Raw genomic sequence first — 24,846 nt, forward strand, 5'->3', positions numbered from 1 at the left:
ATGTCCAAATATGCAGTGCTTATACTGTTTAGATTAAAGAGAAGAAAACTAACCATAGCAGAGATTTCGTTCATGCTTTGCAAGTATTCTATAATCTTGGATTTGTGGGAGGGTTCTACACGGGAGAAGAGACGAGCATGTCCGCAAGCGGCCTTCTGTTCAGCAATTGGGAGATCGTCGAATTCACGTCCAGAGTAAGATTTTCCAGTGGTGTCTTCTTCTTCAGTGAACACGCCGATACGTCTGAAATAAGAGGAGGTATACGATTAGAAAGATGGAAACGCGTGGATGAAATGTGAAAGTGATTGGAATCAGTCTATACCTGCAGATGGCTTCAGCTGTGGCCTTGTTGTCGCCAGTGATGACGATAACTCTGATTCCAGCAGCGCGGCACCTGACGATTGAGTCGAATACTTCTTTACGTGGGGGATCCAACATGCCTACGACACCAACGAAGGTAAGGTTGACTTCATAAGTGAAGAATTTGTTGGAGTCTCCGAGGTCCATATCTTCGGGCTTGATTGGGTTGTCAGCCACGGCCAAGGCGAGGCAACGGAGTGTGTCACGTCCGGTACCGTATTGACGGGTGAGCTCCAAGATGCGGTTCTTGAGGGTGGTGGTGAGGGGTACTTTGGATGTTCCAACGCGAGCGTGTGTGCAACGGTCGAGCACGCCTTCAGGGGCGCCCTTGACGAAGAGTTTGGGTCCGTTTCCGAGGCGGGAAGCTTTCAACGGGGTGCAATAAGAAGACATGGATTTCCTGTCACGAGAGAATTCCAAGGTGAATTCTTTCTTCCACTTGGTTTCGATCTCTTGACGGACGACGATGGCAGTTGAACGACGATCCAATCCGTGCTTGGGTACGGCGAAGGGGTTCATCTTTTCGGCGAGTACGATCAGAGCGGTTTCAGTGGCTTCACCTACTTTTTCAAAAGCTTGTTTGAATTCGTTGAAATCAATAGCGGAGTCGTTGCACATGATGCAGATTGTTCCCAATTCGTGGAGGGTGTCAAAGTCGGCAGTCTTGACCTTTTGGCCCTTGAGGAAGACATCACCAATGGGTTCGTATGTGGAGCCAGTGATTTCGAATTCCAAGAAGCTGCTGTCGCCACCTTCGACCTTCTCGAAGCAGAACATGCGGGAGACGGACATTTGGTTGGTGGTGAGTGTGCCAGTCTTATCAGAGCAGATAACAGATGTGCAACCCAAGGTTTCGACTGAGGGAAGAGACCTTACGATAGCGTTCTTCTTGGCCATACGTCTGGTACCCAAAGCGAGGCAAGTGGTGATTACGGCAGGTAAACCTTCAGGGATAGCGGCTACAGCCAGAGCGACGGCGATTTTGAAATAGTATACGGCTCCCTTAATCCAGCTGCCACCGTGAGCGGGATCATTGAAATGTCCAATGTTGATAGCCCATACAGCGACGCAGATGACGGAGATAACCTTAGACAATTGTTCGCCGAATTCGTCCAACTTTTGTTGCAGGGGAGTCTTGATTTCTTCAGTTTCGGACATTTCAGTACGGATCTTGCCAATGGCGGTGTTGAGGCCGGTTCCGATGACGACACCGCGGGCTTTGCCAGCGGCGACATTGGTGCCTGAGAAGAGGATGTTCTTCTTGTCTTGGTTGACGGCACGGGGGTCAGGGATGGCATCGGTGTGCTTGATCACGGACACTGATTCACCAGTCAAGATGGATTGATCGATACGGATTGTCGTGGAGAAGATTTTGATGAGACGAATATCAGCGGGGATCTTGTCACCGACGGAGACTTCAACGACGTCTCCGGGAACAATTTCCTTGGCGCGGATTTTCTGCACACCAGACTTGTCTCCACGGACAACCTTACCCATCTCAGGCTCATATTCTTTAAGAGCCTCAATGGCTGATTCGGCATTTCTTTCCTATAACAACAGAATACATTAAATATATCTCGCAAAACATTAAAAATCACACTACAATAGCAAAACAAGAGATAACAATTTACCTGCCAGACACCGACGATAGCATTAGCAATAAGAATAAGTAAAATTACGAAAGGTTCAACGAAGGCTGTGAAGGCATCTTCATGGTCTTCAAATAAAGCTAATACCTAAAACATCAATAGACATTTAATTAATGAATCAAAAAAATATACATACATATATTAATCGATCTGACTTACGAATGAGATAATAGCGGCTAAAAGTAAGATCTTTACTAAAAGATCATCGAATTGTTCCAATACTAATTGCCATATAGATTTGCCTGCAAACAACACACGCATATAAATGAAAAATTAAATACACATAAATTTGCATATATGACGTTCGGTAATACGATATCGCTTTTGTAAATAATTAAACAAACTTTCAAATATGTATATGTATGGAATAGAGAACATGACAAAGTAATAAAAAAAACGGTTACAAAGTTTGGTTATTTGCACAGTTGTTTCCTTTGTGAGGGAATATTTACAAATCTTAGTGGAAAACAAATGTTTATCTATTCATAATTTTAAATGTAACGCATGCATTATACGCTAATTTTAATTTGCATACACGTATATATACTTTGATTTGAGTAGCGATATCAATATTAAAGGAAACGTTGACCAAACGTTGATTAATCGATGCGTAAGCGGATCCAATTTACCTTCTTCTGTCGGCAATTCTGAAAAGAGAAAAAAAAACAAGACATTAGTTTATGTTTTAATCATTTTAAACGTATTTTCGATTAAAAGGTTGGGGAATGATATGAGGGAATTTTAATCGAAATGAAAATGACGAATGGAAACGGCAGTGCGACAATTACGAATAGGTACTCGGTCACCACTCTTTTTAATTGGTAATATCCTTTTGGTCAATTCGATTAAATTCAATTGAAAATTTATACCAGCACAGCAGTTTGCACCCCAATTGCACATTCAGCATAATTGTATAATAAAAAATTACCTTGTGCGTCACATTAAGAACAGCGTTTATATTTTAATCTGTTGAAACTTTCAAGGATTTGAGAGAGCCCACATGTTATATTACATAATGTTTTCAGTCAAATGCATATATGCCAGAATATGGCATATATGCGACACGGTTACATTTCAATAGAAATGAAAAACGAAAAGAAGAAATTAAAATTCACAGAAGTATATATGCCTAGGTGTAAAATCGACACGGCGAATTAAAGGGGAACGAATCACACGTACGTTTGCAAATGCGAAAAATCTCCAACGCTAGTCCGATGCAAGCCCAGCTAGTACTCCGAGAGACTAATACCAGTATTATATATATTGATACACCTCGAAGGCGATTGTTGATTTATAAGTGTGGCAAATAGAGGGCTCAATGTTTGGTTTTTTGTTGAAAGAAGAGATTTTAAACGGAGCTAATCAGCGTGTTTGCACTGGGCAATAAAAGTTGTAGGGTAATAGGCGTTGTGTAAAGTTTACACAGTCTAACGCGCGTACATAATTGAAGATACAGAAACGTAATACAAACGTTAAGGCTAAAATGTAAATTTTGAAGGGAGGGAAAACCGTCACGTGTGTGTGAGGATTTGAATCGAATCTGCATTTGAAGTCCAATTAAATTTGGGATTTGCCAGACGACCGTACAAACAATAATCCGATCGAATTAGGATTCCGAGGATGTGTTCTGTTTATATGAGGATGCACGATTGCAGAAATCTATGTACATACGACGGGCTGAAAACCAGACTGGTACAAGTGATATTTTAAAAAAAAATCTGGTTTAAGTGCTAAAATAATAGCATTTCATATATGCTATTATTTTAGCACCAGATTTTTTTAAAAAATGTCACTTGTAACAGTCTGGTTTTCAGCCCGTCATATGTAGTATGATTGCTACAGAGCGTTGGCTCTCCTACATTTTATATAAATTTCCTTCTTTAACCACTACATCACTATAAGCGAACTCATTCGTATTTAAGGCATTCACATTTTTTACATATATACCAGGAAGGCCTTAAAGGTAAACCCCAATGAGCCTTCCTGGCCAATTACAAATTACAATGCAGCATTTTTATTACAAGTCGTTGAATTACGAGACACTGAAAAACTCGCAAATTAACGAGACATATATGAATTGTACATAAATTTTAATGCACATTAATCATACTTCAAATAGTGGTGACATAGTAGGTAGGATGGATTTTATAGTCAATTTTTTTTTAAACGGGTACCGTTTCAACAATGAAATCAGAGAAGATTGGCAAACTGTGATAGGAAACGATCGACCCGGAGTCACAATATCCAAGTCTGACTAGCAGCACTATGGATGTACTCAGAAAAATTATTTTCCAATCGAGATCAGCTCATGGGATCGAACCCGGCGCCTCTCGGTGTTATTAAGCAGAAGCTTAACGATATAATAATAGAAGTGGCTTTAAGCGTTATATTGTTGTCAAGTGACGATTGTCCACAGACATTCCTAATTAATTTTAGCATCAGTCGTATTTGATGCTTGGTGTATGTCCGATAAAAACTTATCTGTTTGTTTATTTTACTCGCAAGATGGGCAAGTGGATCGTTAAAAAAAAATGCATAATGCATTTAAAAACATAAAATAAACAATATGGGATACATTTATATAGTAAATTGATCTGATTGTATTCTGTGCGTTGTAGCGTAGTTATGGTAATATTGACACAATTTATTTATTCGTAAGGGCCCTTCTATTATTTCTCTGCAGTGACATCTAAAAAAATCCTGTGATACTAATGAAATTGAAAAAAATAGTCGATATTTTTCGTTAGTTTGTGATATATTCAAGAGACAGTGTCAAAGGTTGGCATTGAAAACATATTATAAAATAATCGAATCGGTTTCTACAAACGCGTGGCGATTAAGTGGTTAGCAAACCTAGTTATAAAAGATCCAACGTAGACTAGATCAATAGTGTGCTTCGTTTTCCAACTGATTGAAGACATTTTGAGACTTTGTACACGTGATACAATTGTCCATGCGACAAACTAATACATATGTAGATAGTATATAGTAAGGTGACCATTCGTAATGGTTTTACCAGTACAGTACTGGATTTTTGGGTATCTGTCCTGGTAAGTCGTGAGATAAAACCAGTCCACGTTTTTTTTTAATCAAATAGATGGATTGAAATATTTGAAGCAAAAAGGTTGTCTCTTACAAAAATATTGACAAATTGGTTGAATATTGACTCTGTTTACCAGGAACAAATGCAACTGCCAAACGACTCTTTTCTTTGATGAAAAATATTTATTATAATTAATTATTTTTAATTCATACCAGGAAGGCCTAACAGGTAACCCCAATGGCCAGAAACATTGTTCACTTCATACAAGTATTATTTTTATTATACAGCAAATACATATCAATTAACATCCACAGAGACATTTATGATCAAATCTGTAAATTTGCAGTATTTTATACATTTCAGCGAAATTCGAGATTGGTGAAAACTCGAGGTTGCCAATTTTTCGGAACCGTTTCAATGGAAATCAGATAAATTGGCAAAATTTGATTGGAAACGATCAACCTGGAGTCACCCAAGGTCTAGCCAGCAGAAACTAGTGGGATTTGAACCTGTGACCACTTTGTTCAAAGCATTATATGCTAATCACTAGTCTATTCTGCTGGTTTAATGTGGTCCAATAATAAAATGCAATTGAATGCAGAAACTTTAAAATGTTTGCTAATTACTAAGTATAATTTTAGCCAGTCTTGTGTGGTATTTGAAGAAAATTAATTAATTTTTTCCCATAAAAAAACGTTAAGGGGGGGGGGGGGACAGAGTCCACGGCTTCCTCAGGATGGGCCTATTTATGAACATTAGAATTGGTATTTTATTAACGTTTTTAATAGTTGAAGTATCTATACACATTTTTTTTAAAAAATGTTCTGGTTTTAAATTTGAAAAAAAAAGGTCACCTTAGTATATAGTAGGGATCCCAAATATTCGTCGACTTCAACTATTCGAATATCGAATATTAAATCAAGAGCTATTCGAATATATTCGAAAATTAAAAAAAGGTAATTACATATGTATGTATTAAGCATAAATTACATTATATTTATATATGTAATATATTACAATTAATAAAACATAATTTTAAGAATATTTCAAAATTTTCAAAATATCAATTTCATTCTTGGAAAAATTATTGAAATTATATTCTTTTAGTGCTATGTTTACACTTTCGTAAACTTGAATAAATCATCTTATCATATGTAGTTGCCATTGAATTCCACCTCGTTTTTACATCCAATAATAATTTCAATTTTATATTTTCTTTTTTCATTATGATATCTTGTAAAAATGTATATTTCGCCGGTGATTTCTTAAATATTCGTATTATTTTTCTGATGTTTTCTATTTCGTAGAGATTATTATCGATCGAAAAGTGATTTTCTTCAAACATTTCCGTATTTAAGGAATAAAAATCCGTTTCTTTACATGTAGACATTTCATCTTCTTCATTTTCATCACAATTATCCCCATTATATATTTCATTTTCTTCATAATCGTCGGCTTCGTCATAACTCTTTTCATCTCGATTTTGTGTATTTAGTTTATAAAAAAAACATATACACGAATAATATTCGAATAGTTGATGAAATATTCGAATAACGAATGGCTGAAAAATCCGACGAATAATTCGAATACTCGATTGGGATCCCTAGTATATAGGTCTTTCTTTTATATATATAGTTTTGTATTTTTCAATTCTACTTGCGTATGAAAACAGATTAGAAACCAAAATTAATAATAAATTGACTAAGTTTTGTAAACTCATACGAGTGAAATTTGTCTTACATCTACACAGTTGAACAACTAATTTTATGATTTATCGCTCGTTGAAAAGTTACTAGGCAGTAGGTACATAGGTCTTCAAAAGGTTAGTCGAGATTGACTCCAACATGTACTCGACGAAATAGTTCCAGGTGTGAAAAAAAGTACACACATCCATAGACGACGAGTAAAATTGCAAGATACGACACAGTCATGGTAGGTAGCGATCTCTACGATCGACAATCGCCTCAGCAGAGCAAATGAGTGCGTCTCGGTTGTATTGGTACATAGAGTAGAGCACAGTGGACACGGGAACCCATCATGCAGAGATAAAACACTGTTTGCAGACGGCGAATGCAAATATGTGTATGATGCACACGTTGCACAACGATTTTTCGCGGTGTCGCAGCGGTCAATGCGCTTTAATGTACATATTTATAAATATGAATCTTTACGCTCCAGCTGTCAGTTGTCAGTAGGTACATATCGTAAATTAGTGGCTTTTACGAGAAACGGTGTCAATGTGACGTGACACGCTGGTCTCCGGACAAAAGTCGTATGTTGAACTTGATATTGAGCACGTGGCGCGAGAAAAACGGAGACCAGTCCACAGAAAGTGTGAGTAAATCGGAACAAGGTAGGTTTATGTACCTGTTGCTAGACGACTAGAGGTCGTAAGTGTAATCGTACGACGTATCTTCACATACATACATATATATATCATTAACAAACACATGTTTGGTGTTCAAATTAAAAAGTACTATTACGGATTGACTTACTTTATGCAGAGAAATATTATGCGGCTTTAAGGTCTGACCGCACTATGCGTCAAACGATCGATCCGACGATTCACAGCAGTGTGCGACAATATTAGGTAAGCCGCACTTGAACTACAGCGATGCGACACTACGCAGCAAATTATGTCAATCACTCGTTCGGTACGTCGGAGTATCTTTGATTACGCTATTATAGTATCTTTGATGCACGAGGAAGAAGAACAATCGAGAAAAACCAAAAGATTGTGGCTACATACTATTTCAAAGTCACGATATGAAGAAGGAGAATAATTGTCGCAAGGCAATCCTCATTTGACGACACTTGCGTCACGTCGCGAACACCTTGCGTCAAAGTTGGTCGAAAAGTCAACTTTGACGCACGGTGTCGTTCTACGTCATGCGACTGTCGCGCAGTGCGTTATGTCTCATATAATTTCATACAAACAATATTTGGTCGCGTACTGTTGTGAAGTGTCGGATCGTTCGGTTGTCGCATAGTGCGGTCAGAGCTTTACGGATTGACTTACTTTATGCAGAGAAATGTTATAAAAAGCGGCTTCGTTATATTGTTTTCAAGTGAGGATTGTCCACAGACATTCCTAAATAATTTAAGCATCAGTCGTGTTTGATGCTTGGTGCTCGACGTACATATGTATGTCCGATAAAAACTTCTCTGTTTGTTTATATTCCTTGCAAGATGGGCAAGTGCATCGTTAAAAATTGCACGATGCATTCAAAAACACACATTAAACAACATACATTTTTATAAGTAAATTGATTGACATTTAAGTGACATATTATTCAATTAACATCGTAGTTTGACAGTTTTTAAAAGTGACGCGGCGATCGCCCGCACTCTACATAACATTTCAGGGGTGGCACCAGAGAAATGTAAAAATTATTTTTAAATAAATGTAAAAACATTTCTCTTGGTGGCGCCGAACACTCAATTATATTAATAACCAATTATTCAAGTTTAATTAATATAAACATCGTTCATTTTATATTATACGTATTTTTGTTGAAACTATACATTACACGTTAATTTAAGAGTTCCCAAGGACAGACAAATACAAAAAAGTGGATAAAAATTGACAATTGAGAAAAAAACCAACGCCCAACATCACCATCAACAACATCAACATCAAATAAATCTATATCAAAATAAAACTTTAATTTCTATAGTGAATATGTGATGACTCTGATTATATTCCGTGCGTTTTAGCGTAGTTATGGAGACGTACCGCGTAATATTGAAACAATTTATTTATTCGTAAAGGCGCTTCTATTATTATAAAATTTCTCTGACTTTATGCGTTGCTATACCAAGCGCGTGTACATGTGTCTAGTAGCCCTTACAATAGAAACAATCATCTGAAATATATATAGCGATTTTCTGTCGCGCGACAGAAACCATAGAAAGTGACTGTGATCATTTGGTCGCACTTAATTAACCATTTGAATGCTGTCCAACGCCGATCGGCGTTTCGTGAATTACGCCGATAGGCGTGGTTTTTGAGTATGTAAAAAATAAATAAAAATACTACCCGCTAAGCCTTTCCAGGTGGCATTGAAAAAAAAAATGCATTGAACACGGGTCGTGTAATCCGTGTCAATGTTTAAAAAGACTGGTTTACATCGGAATTTCTGAATGAGCCAACTGCTGAGTATTTTAGATTGTGGCTTGGCATTTATAATGTGAGCATTACATTTTAACAACAATGAAGAAGATGGAACTGGTACTTACGTACTCCTTGCAGCCCTTTTTCAAAAAATGTAATTGTAATATAATAAGCCCTACCTGTGCTTGTGGAGCACGAACATCATACACGCATAACAAGTATACAAATCTACAGTTGCTTTTTTTTTTTGGTAAATTAGTCAAGCGCATCGATTCACAGATAAATAACGTTATAGAAAGTTTTCATTTTTTGTTGTTGTTGTTTTAAAAATGCTGTTAATTTGCATTTTAAATAATTCTTCAGGGAACATGATACTAAATTCGGTGTCGCGACGAAACGTCTACAACAAAATGATAACCGTTTACTGATTTCGATCAAATGATTTCTGTAACCATTTGGTCGCGTGAGCATTTTGTCGTGGAATCGCTTAATTCATCCACTGTTTCCATTATATTCGACATAAAGGCAGGGGCGGCTCATGAATTTAAAAAATAGTTGGGTCACGAGAAAGCTAAAATGGTCCCCCCCTTACATATATTTTATCCCCACAAAAAATCGAACTTAATATATTTTTAGTAAATTTTTTTAAAGCAAATTATCGACTTCGTTAATTATGTTTTCTATAAAAAGCAAACACGTAATTAATAAAGAATATTTGATGATAAAAACGAAATAATTGACATTTTAAGAGAATACCTTGCAAAATATATAGACGACAGGGGCTGGCGTATTCTGCCCCAACAAAAAACTTGAGCAAGCCAATTAAAAGCTAACCTTTATATACGGAAATACGGATTATTATTTTTCTCTACCTCGAATGGTTTTCTACAATCTACATACAGTACCACTTGCAAGTGCCAGAGCAGCAGGAAAACCGAAGCTGGAGACCACGGGATTACGGCAGATAACGACTGCCCCGAACTGAATAACGAACCGGTTCAACTCACCGCGTCGTGAGCGGGATAAATAAATAATTCTTGACCCTTGATGAGTCACCAACAATATACAAAATTGCTTTCCTTTTTTTGATTTGAGATATTTGTATGGGGCAGTGACGAGCCACCCCTGGATATAAGAAGCCGTCGAATGCAACGTTTGGCTAAATCTATCTAATATATAATTTCGAAAGAGACTTTGTAAGTATTTATGGTTGGGAACATCGAAAACAAAACAAAGTTTCTACGACGACGATTCGATATATATATTTTTTTCGATTGAAATAAATTTAATAAAAAAATAAATGAATATTTACCATTAGATTCGCCATGTTTAAGCTGTTTATATTATAAATACCGAGCGAAGCCGGGTAAAACAACTAGTAATTAATAATCGATGCGCGCGAAGATTAGAATGTTTTCCCGCCGATTATTTTTTCGCGTACACCCATTAGAGTATTTTTCAGAATAAAACTTCAAAATTCCAATTACGAATTTTTGAATATAGTATACACAAGTCGTTACAAGATTGAATGATGTCTAAAATAGTAGTTGGGCTGAATTTTTTTTTTGTAGTATTGAACTTAATTGATAAGTTGAACAACTTATCACTAAGATTTATCACTCGCAGCAGTAGTAGGTAGCAGGCATTGATGTATAATACACTAGATGGGCCCAGACGTGTTATTTTGGTCGGAGATCTTGTCTTCACTAACTGAGGGGTGCGGGGGGTTTAACTACCGGGGAAGTTGGGTTTTTTTCCCTACGACGCAGCGGTACCTACCTACTTACTAAGAGAAACTGTGCATACGCCATGTATTTTGCATGCGCCAAAAGGGAGACAAGTGTAAAACGTGAGGGCGGATCTAGTATATTATACATCAATGGTAGCAGGTCTTTTAAGAATATAGACTAAAATAGAACCTTTATTTTGCGGATTGTGCAAAGAAAAAAAATTAACCCGAAAATAGCGAATTGATGATGGCATCAAAGAATTTACAGTCAAAATATACACTCGTATAGTATTTAGTCCAAGTCTTTCAAATATTCAGAATACTATAAAATAACTAACCAGTTAAGCTTCATTATGGTTTTTTTTGTTAGGTAATTTGTTGGGCGATTTATTTCTTGATAATCTATCGTAGTGGTTATACGCAGGTACATTTGTGGACCTCTATAAGATTTAGATCCGGATAAGTTTAGTCGTAAGTGACGAATGTTGGCATGAAGGGACAATATAGATAGGAATAGGAAACGGATGGCCATCTTGTGCAATATTGCCGAGTTCAACGACTGCTCGTGCGAATGTGGGCCGCGCCCCGTCTATCTGTCGTTTTATTCTTACACACACACACACATGCACATTATGCAATCCCCGATCTTGAATTTGCGTTTGACCACCTCTGGCCGACAAGTCCTTAAGCTAAGCAGCTCCACTCGTACTTTCATTCATGGCTATTTATTGCCCGTAATGAGATTGCTTGTTTAACCCCACGAAACCGAACGCCGTTTGACCTAATAAAGAAGGTCCTCACTCACTCGCTAAACATTTACGAGTGCTCTTCTCTTCTCTTTTGCTAAATTTAGATCGAACTACACAAATCTCTCATCGATAGTGAGGTAACTCAAAAATCCCTACGATCGGGAAATACTAAATTATTATTAGCACGTTGACAATGCAAAATAGTTTTACACTCGAAAGATTGTATTGGGTCAATTTATCGATAAAACAGTTCAAACTTACGATATTATGAAGCGTTGAAATACCTAATACCTAATTGTATTTCGTAAATAAGTTGCACAGCAAGTTGGAAGATGAATCTTTTCTTTAACTTAATACTTTGTAATGTATACAGCATTGTCAAATAATGCATACCAAATTTGGTAAATTGATTCGATTTGCACAATAGATGGTTTTTTTTTTATTATATACTAGTGTTTTTACCCGGCTTCGCTCGGTATTTGTAATATAAACCGCTTAAACATGGCCAATCTAGTAGTAAACATTTTATTAAATTTATTTTATTTGAATATTCATTTGATTTTTTATTAAATTGAACGTCACGAATTCTACGAACCAAACAAACAAATATACATACAAAGTCTCTTTCGAAATTATATATTAGATGTAAGATGTATACATATGTTACAGTTGAAGCGTATCTTCCAGTTATAATATATTAGTTGAAATATATTCCATCTAACCTGGTACCAACTAGCGTTGTAGTTGAAGTGTATTTTCAGTTGTAATATATTTTGATTAGTTGGAATATATTCCGTCTAACCCACGTACGTCGATTCATATGGCGAATTACATTCCAACTGGTCAAAATATATAACAACTGAAAATACAGTTCAACTATAAGTCATATGGAGAGGTTAGGTTTTCGCAAAAACGCCACTCGATTAGTAAATTGAGTAGGAAAGTCACATTTTTTTTGTTTTGAATACAATCTTAGAGTTACGATACTCAATACCTAGCAAATATTAACCAATTTTTGAATTCTAAAGCAGTTATATCAAAACTGGCGCACAATGTTGGAAGTATATTTGCGCTTTAATTTTAAGCTATAATTTGCTAGTTGAATTGTATTCGAATACGAATGACCTAAAACGCCATTTGGAATATATTACAACTGAAAATACACTTTGAATGTAACATATAGCAAATAGTCGAAATACTCACTACTATTAATTCACGATAAATTGTACAACTTGTCGCTAGCAATCGAAACTACATATGTACGTACATATAAATCTGAAGCGAATTTGACTGTTCAGTGTGCATAATGCAATTTAATTTGGCACGTCTCACGTGGGGTGACCACGTGTTTTTTGCATAATAAAATGATCGTCATTGTTGACGCGGCTCGTAGTAAGTATTACGTGGCGATAGCCAAGTGGACGTCAACTATGCATAATACATACTTGTCTAGAGTAGTATTCTACGTATGCAGTATACAATACACGTAGACGTGCATATACTCGTGTGAACGTACGTGAATGGACGATCGATTATACTTTATTTAGTGAATTTTCCATTAGTGGTTTAATGACGATCTGTCGTAACGATGTTAATGAACTATTGTTTATTTCATAAGCGTTGCTTAGTTAGTGCAGGTTGCTTATATTTAGATAATATCGCTCTAATCTCAAAGGTTGGCGCGTAGATTGCGTTATCATCCAACTCTCGAGAGGTAATTTCCACCACGTTCCATTATTAAGACTCAAATCCACGTCGCAAACCTTCAAAATTGGACTATAGAAGAAAGTGTCTCGTCATACTCAATTTTGCTCACCGAAGCACTATACAGCTACAAGATATGAGTACCTTTTTTGGAAACATATGGAAAGTACGGGACATATATTTTTTAATTTAACCTTTGAAGGACGGAGTGTCGAGATCCAACGAGTGTCCCAAACCGGGGGCCGAATAAGACCCCAGTATTTTTTAATCAAAATACAGCTTTTCTCAATACAAATGGGTTCAATATATATCTTATTAATCATTTTATACATCAACATGAAAAAGTTTTGGTCGTATAGCATGTTTTTGACTATTTTTGTATTAAAAAATAACGACAAGTATCTACACATAGGTAAGGCCAACAGGCGACTGCATGATTCAATAGCCACGCGCCAAAAGCGACGAAAACAATAGCTTACGAAAATATAGCCGTCTCTTTCGCATTGATTCATCGATCAACAAGAATATGCAAGCGAACAGTCAAAAACATGACTTATCGCTACCGCCTTTAAATCATACTTTGGAACGTAGAAATGTATTTTTTACGATGTGCCCTTTTTCTAAATCATACAAAATCTTGTATTCATTCTAGGAATACAAGAAATATAGGGTTTATAGCTTTTAATACCACATAGTTATTACGAAAAACGTAAAAATTGGGCACTTGCATACCCCACTTCGGTGAGGGAGGGTTAAGCATATAAATATCAAATCGAATATATTAGACAAGGTCTTTTCGTTCGTCTCTTATGATTATTAAATATTACAACAGAAGTGTTAATTTTTATCACCGTATGAATTTTCAATAGGTATCAAAAGTTGACTATTTCTGATGTTGCAAGAGACGATTCATCGTAATACAAAAATTGTGCAAATGATGACGAATAAAATTTTTATGCACAAAAACAAAACAATTTATATCAATAGACAAATAATAAAAAAAAACACGAGAATCGACCTTTCGAGAAATTAGGTGTTTACAATATAATCACACATTTGTGTAATCAAGTGTTGATGAAAATAATCACCACTTCCGCAAGCGGAGTGTTTGTCTGCAGTGAATTAACACGCCGAGTCGATTCTAATTGATATATAGACTAATATGCAAAATGTGAAGAATTTAAAATATACAAAAACCTATCGGTACGACATATGTACGTCGACGTCATACAAAAACAAATACCAAGGCCAGAACGTAGTTCTCTACCCAAGATATGAACCAGTCTCAACATGTGTGTGTGTGTGTTTGTGTGGATTCATGTAATATGTAGTCGTAGTAGAAAGTTGTTACAATTTGAATAATTCATTTTGCAAAATTTGTCAGAACAAAAGTACGTCTTCCAACGGCTTTGTCCGTTTGCTTCTAATTTATCGAACCGACTGTGACGTTGTGTAAAAATAAAAAAAAGACAGGTGAATTGAGATGTTGAGGTATTCCGTTAATTGTTGCAATACACCATGTGTATTTCTTGTGTTAATCATTGGAAAATTGTTATCGAAAAGTATGGAATAGTCGAGGTTTGAAATGTTTTAGTTATTTTAGATTTTATCGACGTTTATGTGTTGTTATCTGCGACCCGATTAAAACATGGAACGCGTGTTAAGTCTCAATTATTTATTTATTGAAGTATGTTTCAAGTATGAATGAAATTTTAATATTTATTTCGAAATTATTAGCTTTTTTTTTTTTAAAAAGCGTTCATTACATGTTAAAAAGCACACATTTATTATAAAAATTTGACTTTTGAATCCTCAACCTTATTGAAATTTTGACTTTTATAGTTAAACTATCAGATTTCCGTTCAAGTTTAAAATAATGCCTTATTGTAAAATATTTAATAAATTATGAGCTGATTATTTGACTCTTTGTCTGCTAGTTTATTATGTATATTGTAAGCATAAATAAACCTTCATATAATTTTTTTCCGATCAAAATTTCTATTATACGGAAAGATATTTTGGACAATTCCTTTGTACGGGTCGGTATGCATTTCATAGTTATTGATTTGAATATATTTGAAGCTTTATTTTCTTTTGAAATAATTAATTAGTATCTGTAATACTTTTTGTATGTACGTTCCTTTGTTCCTTTAAATATAGTATACTAGAGTTTTTACTCAGTATTTGTAATATAAACGGCTAAAACATGGCCAATCTAATAGTAGACATTTTATTAAATTTATTTGATGATGTCACAGATTTACGAACCAACAATACTTACATACTTAAAAAGTCTCTTTCAAAATTAAATATAAGATATATTAGATTAGGTTTGCCTTGATCAATAGAACTTTTTCAAAACTGAATGAAAAGAGATTTTGTTAAATTGTTTAACATGGTATGCATGTGTTTATATCGTCGACTTGCATATTATGAATAGAAATATTAATTCAAAACTATCAACAATGTAACGGGTCGTATATAATAGAAGATGGTCATTTTAGACCTTTTATGAAATTCAATTTGATACCACAGAAAAGAAGATTCAAATGTTTTTATGCACATTTTTAGCTATCCACATATCTGTGATCAATTGTAAGTAAATATAGTGTGCGAAATCTGTTTTAGCCGATAGTAGTTAATCAGTTAATACGAGGAGTTTTATATATAATTCTTTACGGTATTGACTTGTAGATTTTCTGAATAAAACGAAAGAAACAATGGAGGCGCCGTTTTGAGTAATTGAAGTTTAGCTTTCTCTCGAGTGATGCTTCATTTGATTGTGAGCAAATATGATTCACCGGGTCCGTTTCGACTGAATAGATTTCCGGGAGCCGTGAAATACACACACGGTACCGTCGGACAATTTTGGAAAAGCTCAAAGCTTTCTCTTCTTTCAATGGAGAAATGCAAGTGAAGAATCTACACTGAAAAAATTAACATGCACATATGTATAAACCGATTCGTCGACCCAATTCATACCACCGAAAAAGAAGACCAAACTGTATATATATATATATATATATTTGAAATCGATTATATTAGATGCAACGTGTAAAGACATAAAGGAGCGTGCGCAAAATGGAAAATCATCGAAAATTCACAGTAAATTAAAAAAAAAAAAAAACTATGACCTGGCACAATTGAACGTCGCGATAATGTTGGACGATTTTGTACGCCGGTGTAAATGAACCGTTAGGGGACGGCAAAAAAAAAGAGCAGCACGACTAGTCGCCAAAAAGGAGCAACACGTGTCTATGGAATCGGGCAGAGGGGAAGTGCGGGGAGGGGAGAGATGAGCGATTCTAACCTATGAGTGGATGATGAGAGTGAAAGGGAGACGAAGGTAGATGTAGATGTAGATGATGGAGATAGAGATAGAGAGAGACTCACCGTTGGGTCCGTACTTCTCCTGGTTCCGCTTGATCTGGTCAGGGGTGAGGCCCTTGTCCCCGTCAGTGCCGAAGTATTTGAGTACTTCGTCCACTCCTTTGCTGTGGGCGTCCTCCATGGTCGCGGCCGGCGGGCGTCACTCCTGCAACACCCGAACGTTAGCTGACTCCGACTACGACTACGACTATGACTCCTGACTCCCGACTCCGACTACGCTACGCGACCACGACCGCGACCGCGACCGCGACTCTACCGTGACTATGACTCCGATCGCCGGCGACAAAGAGTCAGGGTCGGGTGGGGGTGGGGGTGGGGGTGGCGGGGTTGAGGGCGACTCCCATAAGCGAGGAAAGCCTCGTCGAAATGCGACTGGGCCGGAAAAATGCTGACTGTCGGCAGTCGATGTCAAACGACCGACACTCGCCAGCCACTAGCCACAATTCAACGCTCTACGTTCACGCATTCATACACACACACACACACACACACTCGCCGAACATACTACTTCGACCCCCACCCTCACCCCTCGCATTGCATTTCGCAGAAGCGCTCTTTGCACCGTGCCTACTCTGACTAACCACAACACAACACTGCATATTTTCAAAATCTTAATCTCAAATTCGTTAAGTTAAGGTGTGTGCTTTACGACCGCGATTCGTGTTCAAAACTCACACATAATGACGTACAAGCAAATTAAGGAATTTTCAAAATAGATAACTCGATGAAAATTGAGATTTCGACTTTCGATCATCTCGACTATAAGACTAAATGGGTTTGGTTCACTGTATTGAAAGTCGAAAGATCGAAAAGAATGTATGCATGGTAAACGGTACTATGTATATATATAATATATATTAGTGGCGTGCGGTGAAATTCTCTCTCTTTTTGTCGTATAGCCTTACTTAATGTGCACGGGCAGGACATAATAGGAACAGCCTGTTCCTCTTGTATATCCTGCTCGCGCACATTAAGTAAGGCTGTACCACAAAAAAGAGAGAATTTCATCGCACGCCACTGATTTATATATACTACTCGCTCTTCATATGTATGCATGGTAAACGAACAAGAATAGAGATTTCGATTTTTCGACTTTCGATGCGGTGACGGCCACCAACATACGTTATATATATTTTGCCGTTGATTGGCATTGATGTATGTTTTTAGTTCAAATGGCCGATGATTATAAGTAGTGGTGTCACCCTAATGGTTAAAAATCAAAAGTTTCCGGAAACCCGTTAGAAATCTAATAATTTATTTAATATTTGTCAAAAATTCGCAACTTCAACAAAAAAGTTACAACTTCGAAAAGGTCGCAGTCGATTACAAAGCATTTAAAGAGAAAATACATTTTTTCGAAATATATATAAATTGAATTGGTTGGTTGTTTTAAAATTGGGGTAACACCATTGATTATAAGTTATAATATTTATTCTGTATATAAAAAATATACTACTATCTGTTGATAGTGAACAAACTCTCATTAATTTCACACGAATCTTATTTTTCGATCTTAAAATGCAAACGAACGATAGCCGTACCGCACTAAAAAAACGTATTTTTTTTATACGACTGAGTTAATTGAAATGAACTACACATGTATACACTTCTCAATAAGAATCTGAGAGACGTATACATGTGACGATAGAAAAAGTCAAAATGTCGTTTTCGGATTAATCTATAAGGTTAAATTATTTTGGTTCAAGAATAAGCCAAATTCTAAATACAATTATTAATTCATATTGAAGGAATCTTTGAACACTGCATTTTGACTTGTAAAATTGACATATGTATATTGTATATTTATTCTAATTAGTGTAATGAGTCAACTATAACTAGTTAAAATATTGGCACGCTTAATTAATTTTTTAGGTGGATATACGTGATGGTGTATCGTTTGTAAATTATACATAAATACTCGTAGATTGCAAAAGTGTGACGATAAAAAGTGTAAAATAATGTATCACTTTTTTTTTTATTTTTTTTATTTTCACTTTGACACATGGGAAAAATTTCATAAAAGTGTAGTTTTATCGATCGTTAACTTTTTAAGAATTTAAAGGTTATATACTTGACCGCGAATCCTTTTCTATTTTTACACGCTTGATTTTCACCTTGACCACGTCACCCACAGATAATTATATAAATTTATGGCGATATATTAATTTTTCCCAGTAATTGCTAGACGTGACGTTGCATTCGACGGTATACGCGACGGGCGCGTTATCGCCACATGACTAGTCGAGTACCTATGACTGGCGAACTGTAAAATATACGAATACCAACTATGTGCCTATAGTACAGAAGAAGAAAAAAGGGAGGGATTTTCAGTCATGAGATAATTGCAAATGCGACCGTTCTTTTGATATAATCTGATGTAACCGAGAGCGGTACGATCTAGTAATGTGGACGAACGCCATTGGCTGTCGTTCAACACGTGACTCCGCTCGGCTATTTCGGTCACTGTACACCCACAAAGTGCGGTATTTTTAAATTTATTTGTAATAAAGACGAGCTTGTAAAATATTTAAAATCGTACACTACTCCCGTTATGCAACGGCCAATATAAACTTTATTTATTATTATAATTTCACATTCGGCAAAGGGCTTGTATTATATACGTAGATGTTGAATTCGTTCGAAGTTAAATATTTGAGTTTGAATTCAAATTAAAATTGAAACAAATGAGTGGCGGAAACGCGTTCGAATTCACAGCACAACAAATTCAGCGTTGTTGCGCGTACTGGCTGCTTGGTCTACGTGCAAACTTTTTTCAGGCATCAATTTGAAAAAGTTGAAAGGGAACGCGCACTGTGTTGTCGTTGCAATAATCGGCTTGTAGCACCGATGTCGTAGCACTTGAAAGAAGTCGTAGAAGTAGAAGTAGAAGTAGAAGTAGATGTAGATGTAGTTGAAGATGTAGATGTGGAAGACTTACTCGGGGAGAGAGTACGGACGGCTGTGTCGGGGAGGAAAGAAGAAACAAGTGTGCGGTCGAGTCGGCCCGGGCACTAGCAGACCACACCACAGCTCGCCCGGCGGACACTTTTAGCACAACATCGCTTGTCCCGAGCGACTTTCTTAATTATTTTGGCAAGGATAGCCGTCCGATGGCACAACTAAAATCTCCAGGGTTGTATGACGAAAGGATTCAATTCGATTATTACGGTCGCGACTGGCGGCGGCCCCTGTCTTTATCAGCTTTTTTTAGACGCGCCCGGGGAGTGCCCGTCACGCGCCACGCGCAGCCTTTGACCCTCAATTGGGGGCGCTAATTTACACAACAAACAAACCCACTCTCCGTATTTAGTACATTTAGACCCACTACTGTACATAGTACAATTACCCTTTAAGGCGATGGCCGTATTTAGATCTTTTAAAGTTCAAAGATTTAGTACCAACTACACATTTCGACCATAAATCGTGAGCAATTTTGATTTTTTACATTTTTACATATGTAATCTTTGGCTAACTTAGAAAACATTTATTCATTTTTTAATAAAATTAAAATTCAATGACAGTCAATCAGAAACGAATTACACACATACACAAAATGGTCTTTGTTTTATACGAAATAATATAAAAAATAAATTGTATCTGTAAGTAGCAAAGTTGCCAAAAATTCTGATTTAATAAAATAATACTTGCAATAGCCACCCTTTCGGTTTTATATCTAGTCATAATACCTATTCTTGGCAAATTCGGGCTACAATGCTAACGATCGCATAAAATTTTACCCATAAAAAGCTAGCGCTCGTTTAAATGACACGAAAATTTCGTGGAAAATGTGAATTTTTCCACATAAAATGTTAGAATATTTGAATTTTTAAGTATCCATCTTCTTCTTGACCCATGTTTTTCAGCCTAGAAAATGATTGATTTTGTTAGATTTTTTCCGGAAAAAAATCAACCAATTACACATCACTATGTGTCACGCTTGAGTGAGTGCTTTTTGATAAAATTCGATATTGATATTATTTGCTACCATAGAAATTTTTAGATACACATATTCCACTTATGTAATACAATTTTTAATAATAAAGTTTTGTTACTCATTACTTTATACTGCATGTGCGATAAAAAATAATCTATGAATTTATTTTAGCTGCCATTGATAGTGTCACAGTCCTCGATCATTTGGATCAGATAACATTTTTAGATATCTATTCGCAAGGGCACGAATTATTAAATTTACGTTTGAAATAAATTACAAGCTAGCTTCTCAATTAATTAGCCGGTGAATTTAAGCACCTACCTGCGCAGTGAAAATTTGCATCGCACGCGTGCCGAGTGCCGCGTGTCAAAACACCGGAAAATGTTTACATTCGCCGAGATTGATCGTAAAAATCTTTATTGAGCCGCATCGGTATGAACTCTCTGTGCCACACAAAGCGATACTAATAACAGATATTCCCCTTGTAATAATAGAAACCACTCGGTGAATGTTTTACGAAACCCGAATTTATTTTTGTAAATTAGCTTAGGATACTGCAAAGACTACGAGAAGAGTTCTGCTGTGTGTGTGTGTGTGTGTTTGTTTTTTACGACCTACGAAGAAAATAGAAGCAACAGGTATGTAGAGTCGAATGTCAGCAACAGGTACATATGACTACTGTGCCAGACAAAGACGATTTTAAATCGGTTTGACACATTTTATCGGGGTAATAGTATTTATTTATTACTTTTTATAATTTATTTGTGCCAAATGGACGTTTACTAATATATCACGTCTATTTATAAGAGATACAGGGCCGTTTTGTTGCACAGGCCAACAAGGCCAGGGCTCACCTTGGCTAGCCCATACGTATGCGAGCCTATTTGTAAACTGTGACCGGTTCAAATTAAAATTGCAATTGAGAACAATATCTAGTTGTGTACGTTGAAACAACCTTTCGATCGAGTTGTGCAAATTCAAATTTAAAATTCATCCTTAATCGGAACTCCACTCCAACTGATTAAGCGGCACGCGTGGTAATAAATAAATCTACGTCTAATTAGTGGAATTTTTGCGATAAATTTTCGCCGACAGGAAGTGGCGCGATTTAAATCAAACTAAACGTGAATTTTATCATCTTTGGTACAGTTGTTTTGCAAATTTTTGCTACAGTCGAAACTACGCCACCACGTCGCTGAGAATTTCGTCGTCTCAGCCCGTTGGATATATTTAAACGCTGTCATCTCGAGCAGAAGATATTCGCAAATAACACTAGGAAGTTTAAAATTATATTCGGCAAGGAATTCGAATGTGGCGTAATAAATTCGCACCTGAAATGGGCTCGTTTCGCGGTTCGATCTGTTCGGTGTCGATGTCTTGCCTGGTTTGACGTACTAGTACGTTATATTATTAAACTACGAAGCGTATCTAAGCAGAGGTAAGTCCATTAAAAACGTTGGAATTCATAACGGATGCGGTGGTCTATTTTAAAAACGGGTCGTTATACCACAAGGTTAGCAAAGTGTTCGGTACCGACAAACACATCAGGATGCATTCACTCGAAAAGTTCACACGGTGGAAAAAAATCGGCGAATGGAGAGCACAACCCGTACACGCCTCATCGATTTCTTTTTTATATTTGACACCCGACACACATACATACATATGTTCATGTAAATTATGGCCAAATACTGAACGACGGTTATTAAATTATAATCAGGTATGGCTTGGGCGATGCCTGGTATGTATTTAATGTCTTATATGTTGGGCTAATACAATTCGAATAACAGTAACACGTTGTTAAGTAATTTTTGGTTTGAAACACGCCGGATATATTTACAGGTTGCTAAGGCCAGTTAATAAACAATGCTACCGATCGTTGTCAGTGTAAATAAGATATAGTCTGAAAGCGATAACATTATAGGCGTTTAAACAATTAAAATCTGACAAGACAAGGGGTGGCGGAAAGTCAATCATATAAGGCTACTAGCTATCAAACGTCACCGTCTCCAAAAATTACACAAATTTAGACATGTTTATTACGCTTATTTTTCACTATAGAACTATCAGAATCGATTTAAATTTTCATCGTTGACCAAACCACGCAAAATGATAAACTTTTATGTAAAATTATTTCAAATATCAAAGCTTTCGTTCCTGGGTTTAATTTATAAACTAGCTTCATTACAATAAGTATATAGTATATATATCGAGAGTAATCAGCACTTCTAAGTTGTAAAAATAAGTTTTGATACGTATTATTTTTTGTAAATGTCGATAATTTCTATCATCCACTATAAGTTTAGTAATGAATCTCAGGAGTTATATGTAGCTTTTATATTTGAAATTATTTTAAATACAAGTTAAATGGTGGTCTCAGATCGAAGATACTGTTGAAATTTATTCAAAAGATAATTACGTTTCTATTGTTTTATTACATGACTAAATATAACATATAACAATGTTTATTGGACGATCTAAATTAAATCGATTTTATTGTTTCATAAAATAGCTACAAAAGTTAGACGTATAAACACATGAAATCGAGGAAGTTGTTTGCTTTACGATCGGTCATATTGAATTCTAATTAGACTCAAAATATCGACATCTCACTACTGTTTGGCCACGGAGCATTTCACACATTGCGAGCAGCTCATCTGAGTTATGCATTTGATTGAACTATCAATCATATTTTATTCGAATCTAAAAGTTAAGGTATATTTACGTTGACGCAATCTAATAAACTACTCAAAGTGTACTTATTGCACTAGTGTTTTGGCCAAAATATTTTTCAGAAATTCTTCAGTCGCGTCGCGTTTGGCAGGAATTTACGATCGCAGCCGTAGTAATTTACGACTACATTCACTACGTTCATATTGAATCGATTTCCGTTTCTGCGAATAATCATCGCACGGTAAATATTTTGATTTACCGTCGTCGTTAGAAAATCTGCCATTTTGTATTGCATTGACAATTTTGACGTCTCGTTGGTCGTAAGCGAGCAAACATCCACCACAACTGACACTTTTTATATTGAATGTAAAATAATGATTTTAGGTTTGTTTTCCGTCATTTTAATCGAAATAAATAATAAATGCATCGTCTGAATGTCAAGGGCGCTTACGAATTTAAATATACGTTCTTGCACAGGCCTTTTCAACATGGCTCCCCTCTCTCCCCACTTTACACTTTTTATTTTGGAATTTTTCTATCGTCACACTTTGCACCAACGTATATTTATTGGTGAATATATATTCCGCTGGGGTATTTTGGCAAGGACCACGTGCCGAAATTAAATCTTATGTAAGTATAGCGCGCGCGAGCGCACACACACACGCACACAAATACGCAATATTTTACACTAGTGTGTCTCTGTTTAGTATGTGTTCCACGAGCACAACTTACCAGGGGTGGTTAACTTTCACTTAGAGCGGGTTCGGTTGTGGGGTGGGTTTTAAAACTCGTAACTGTGTAGCACTTTATCCGTTATTGGGGGGGGGGGGTTTATGGGGTTAGGTTATGGCCCCATGTGCACTCGTCTGCTCTGGTTGAACGGAGGCAGCTCCAAGTGCTCTGGACCTGACGGGCGCCCACAGTCGCTCCCGCCGGCCTTATATAAGCTTCGGGGGTGGAGCGGGGGGCGCCCCGGGATCCGTGCCAGGGCGCTCCCCTCCTCCATTGCACTCACCCGCCGATCAATCTTCTAGGATCTCCTACATTCCCTTCCTGGTCCTTCGGCCTTGCGCTTTACTGGCAACTTCCTTCGATCCGACCCACCCCTATTGAAAGTTGTTCAATAAGCCTATCTCAGACTATTCGGATGAGCTCAATTCAACTATACCTACAAATGTATGTACGTATGGAGACTTGTTGATTTCTCTTTGAAGTATTATTTTTAACTTTTCTTATTTCAATACTGGTAATGAAATTACGAATCTAATAATAATATCAGATATGTTCAGTCAATATAATGGCGTAAGGACCTTTATCTCATACGTCAGAATATTTAATGAAAAAATGCCTGCAGTGCAGTATGTACAAGGAAACGGGACATCTTAATATGACCCTCTACTTATTCACGAGTAATTTTATTGAATGTGTTTTTGTAAATTTAATTTTATATACGATTACATTATATGTATGTATACAGATATTTATGTATTTTACAAAAAAA

General features: G+C 36.4%; 1 protein-coding gene across 8 annotated transcripts in view; it reads right to left on the reverse strand.

Moving 5' to 3' along the window:
* SERCA (ATPase sarcoplasmic/endoplasmic reticulum Ca2+ transporting SERCA) overlaps nucleotides 1-24,289 on the reverse strand; it is a 29,375-nt gene extending 5,086 nt beyond the window's left edge. For 3 of the 8 annotated variants that reach the window (XM_077430150.1, XM_077430147.1, XM_077430144.1), the window contains exons 1-7: nucleotides 24,078-24,289; nucleotides 16,742-16,883; nucleotides 2,639-2,656; nucleotides 2,169-2,251; nucleotides 1,992-2,096; nucleotides 323-1,908; nucleotides 54-243 (exon numbers count right to left, since the gene is read on the reverse strand). In XM_077430150.1, coding sequence (XP_077286276.1) covers nucleotides 54-243; nucleotides 323-1,908; nucleotides 1,992-2,096; nucleotides 2,169-2,251; nucleotides 2,639-2,656; nucleotides 16,742-16,859 — 2,100 coding nt within the window. In that variant the 5' untranslated portion in view covers nucleotides 16,860-16,883; nucleotides 24,078-24,289. Of the gene's footprint in view, nucleotides 1-53; nucleotides 244-322; nucleotides 1,909-1,991; nucleotides 2,097-2,168; nucleotides 2,252-2,638; nucleotides 2,657-16,741; nucleotides 17,290-19,676; nucleotides 19,866-24,077 lie in introns of those variants that run through there. The other 5 variants (XM_077430146.1, XM_077430149.1, XM_077430143.1 and 2 more) reach the window with 5 other exon arrangements.
* Nucleotides 24,290-24,846: the final 557 nt, after the last annotated feature.

This window comes from Arctopsyche grandis, chromosome 4 (genome assembly GCF_051622035.1).
Source record: "Arctopsyche grandis isolate Sample6627 chromosome 4, ASM5162203v2, whole genome shotgun sequence".
NCBI classification, from domain to species: domain Eukaryota; kingdom Metazoa; phylum Arthropoda; class Insecta; order Trichoptera; family Hydropsychidae; genus Arctopsyche; species Arctopsyche grandis.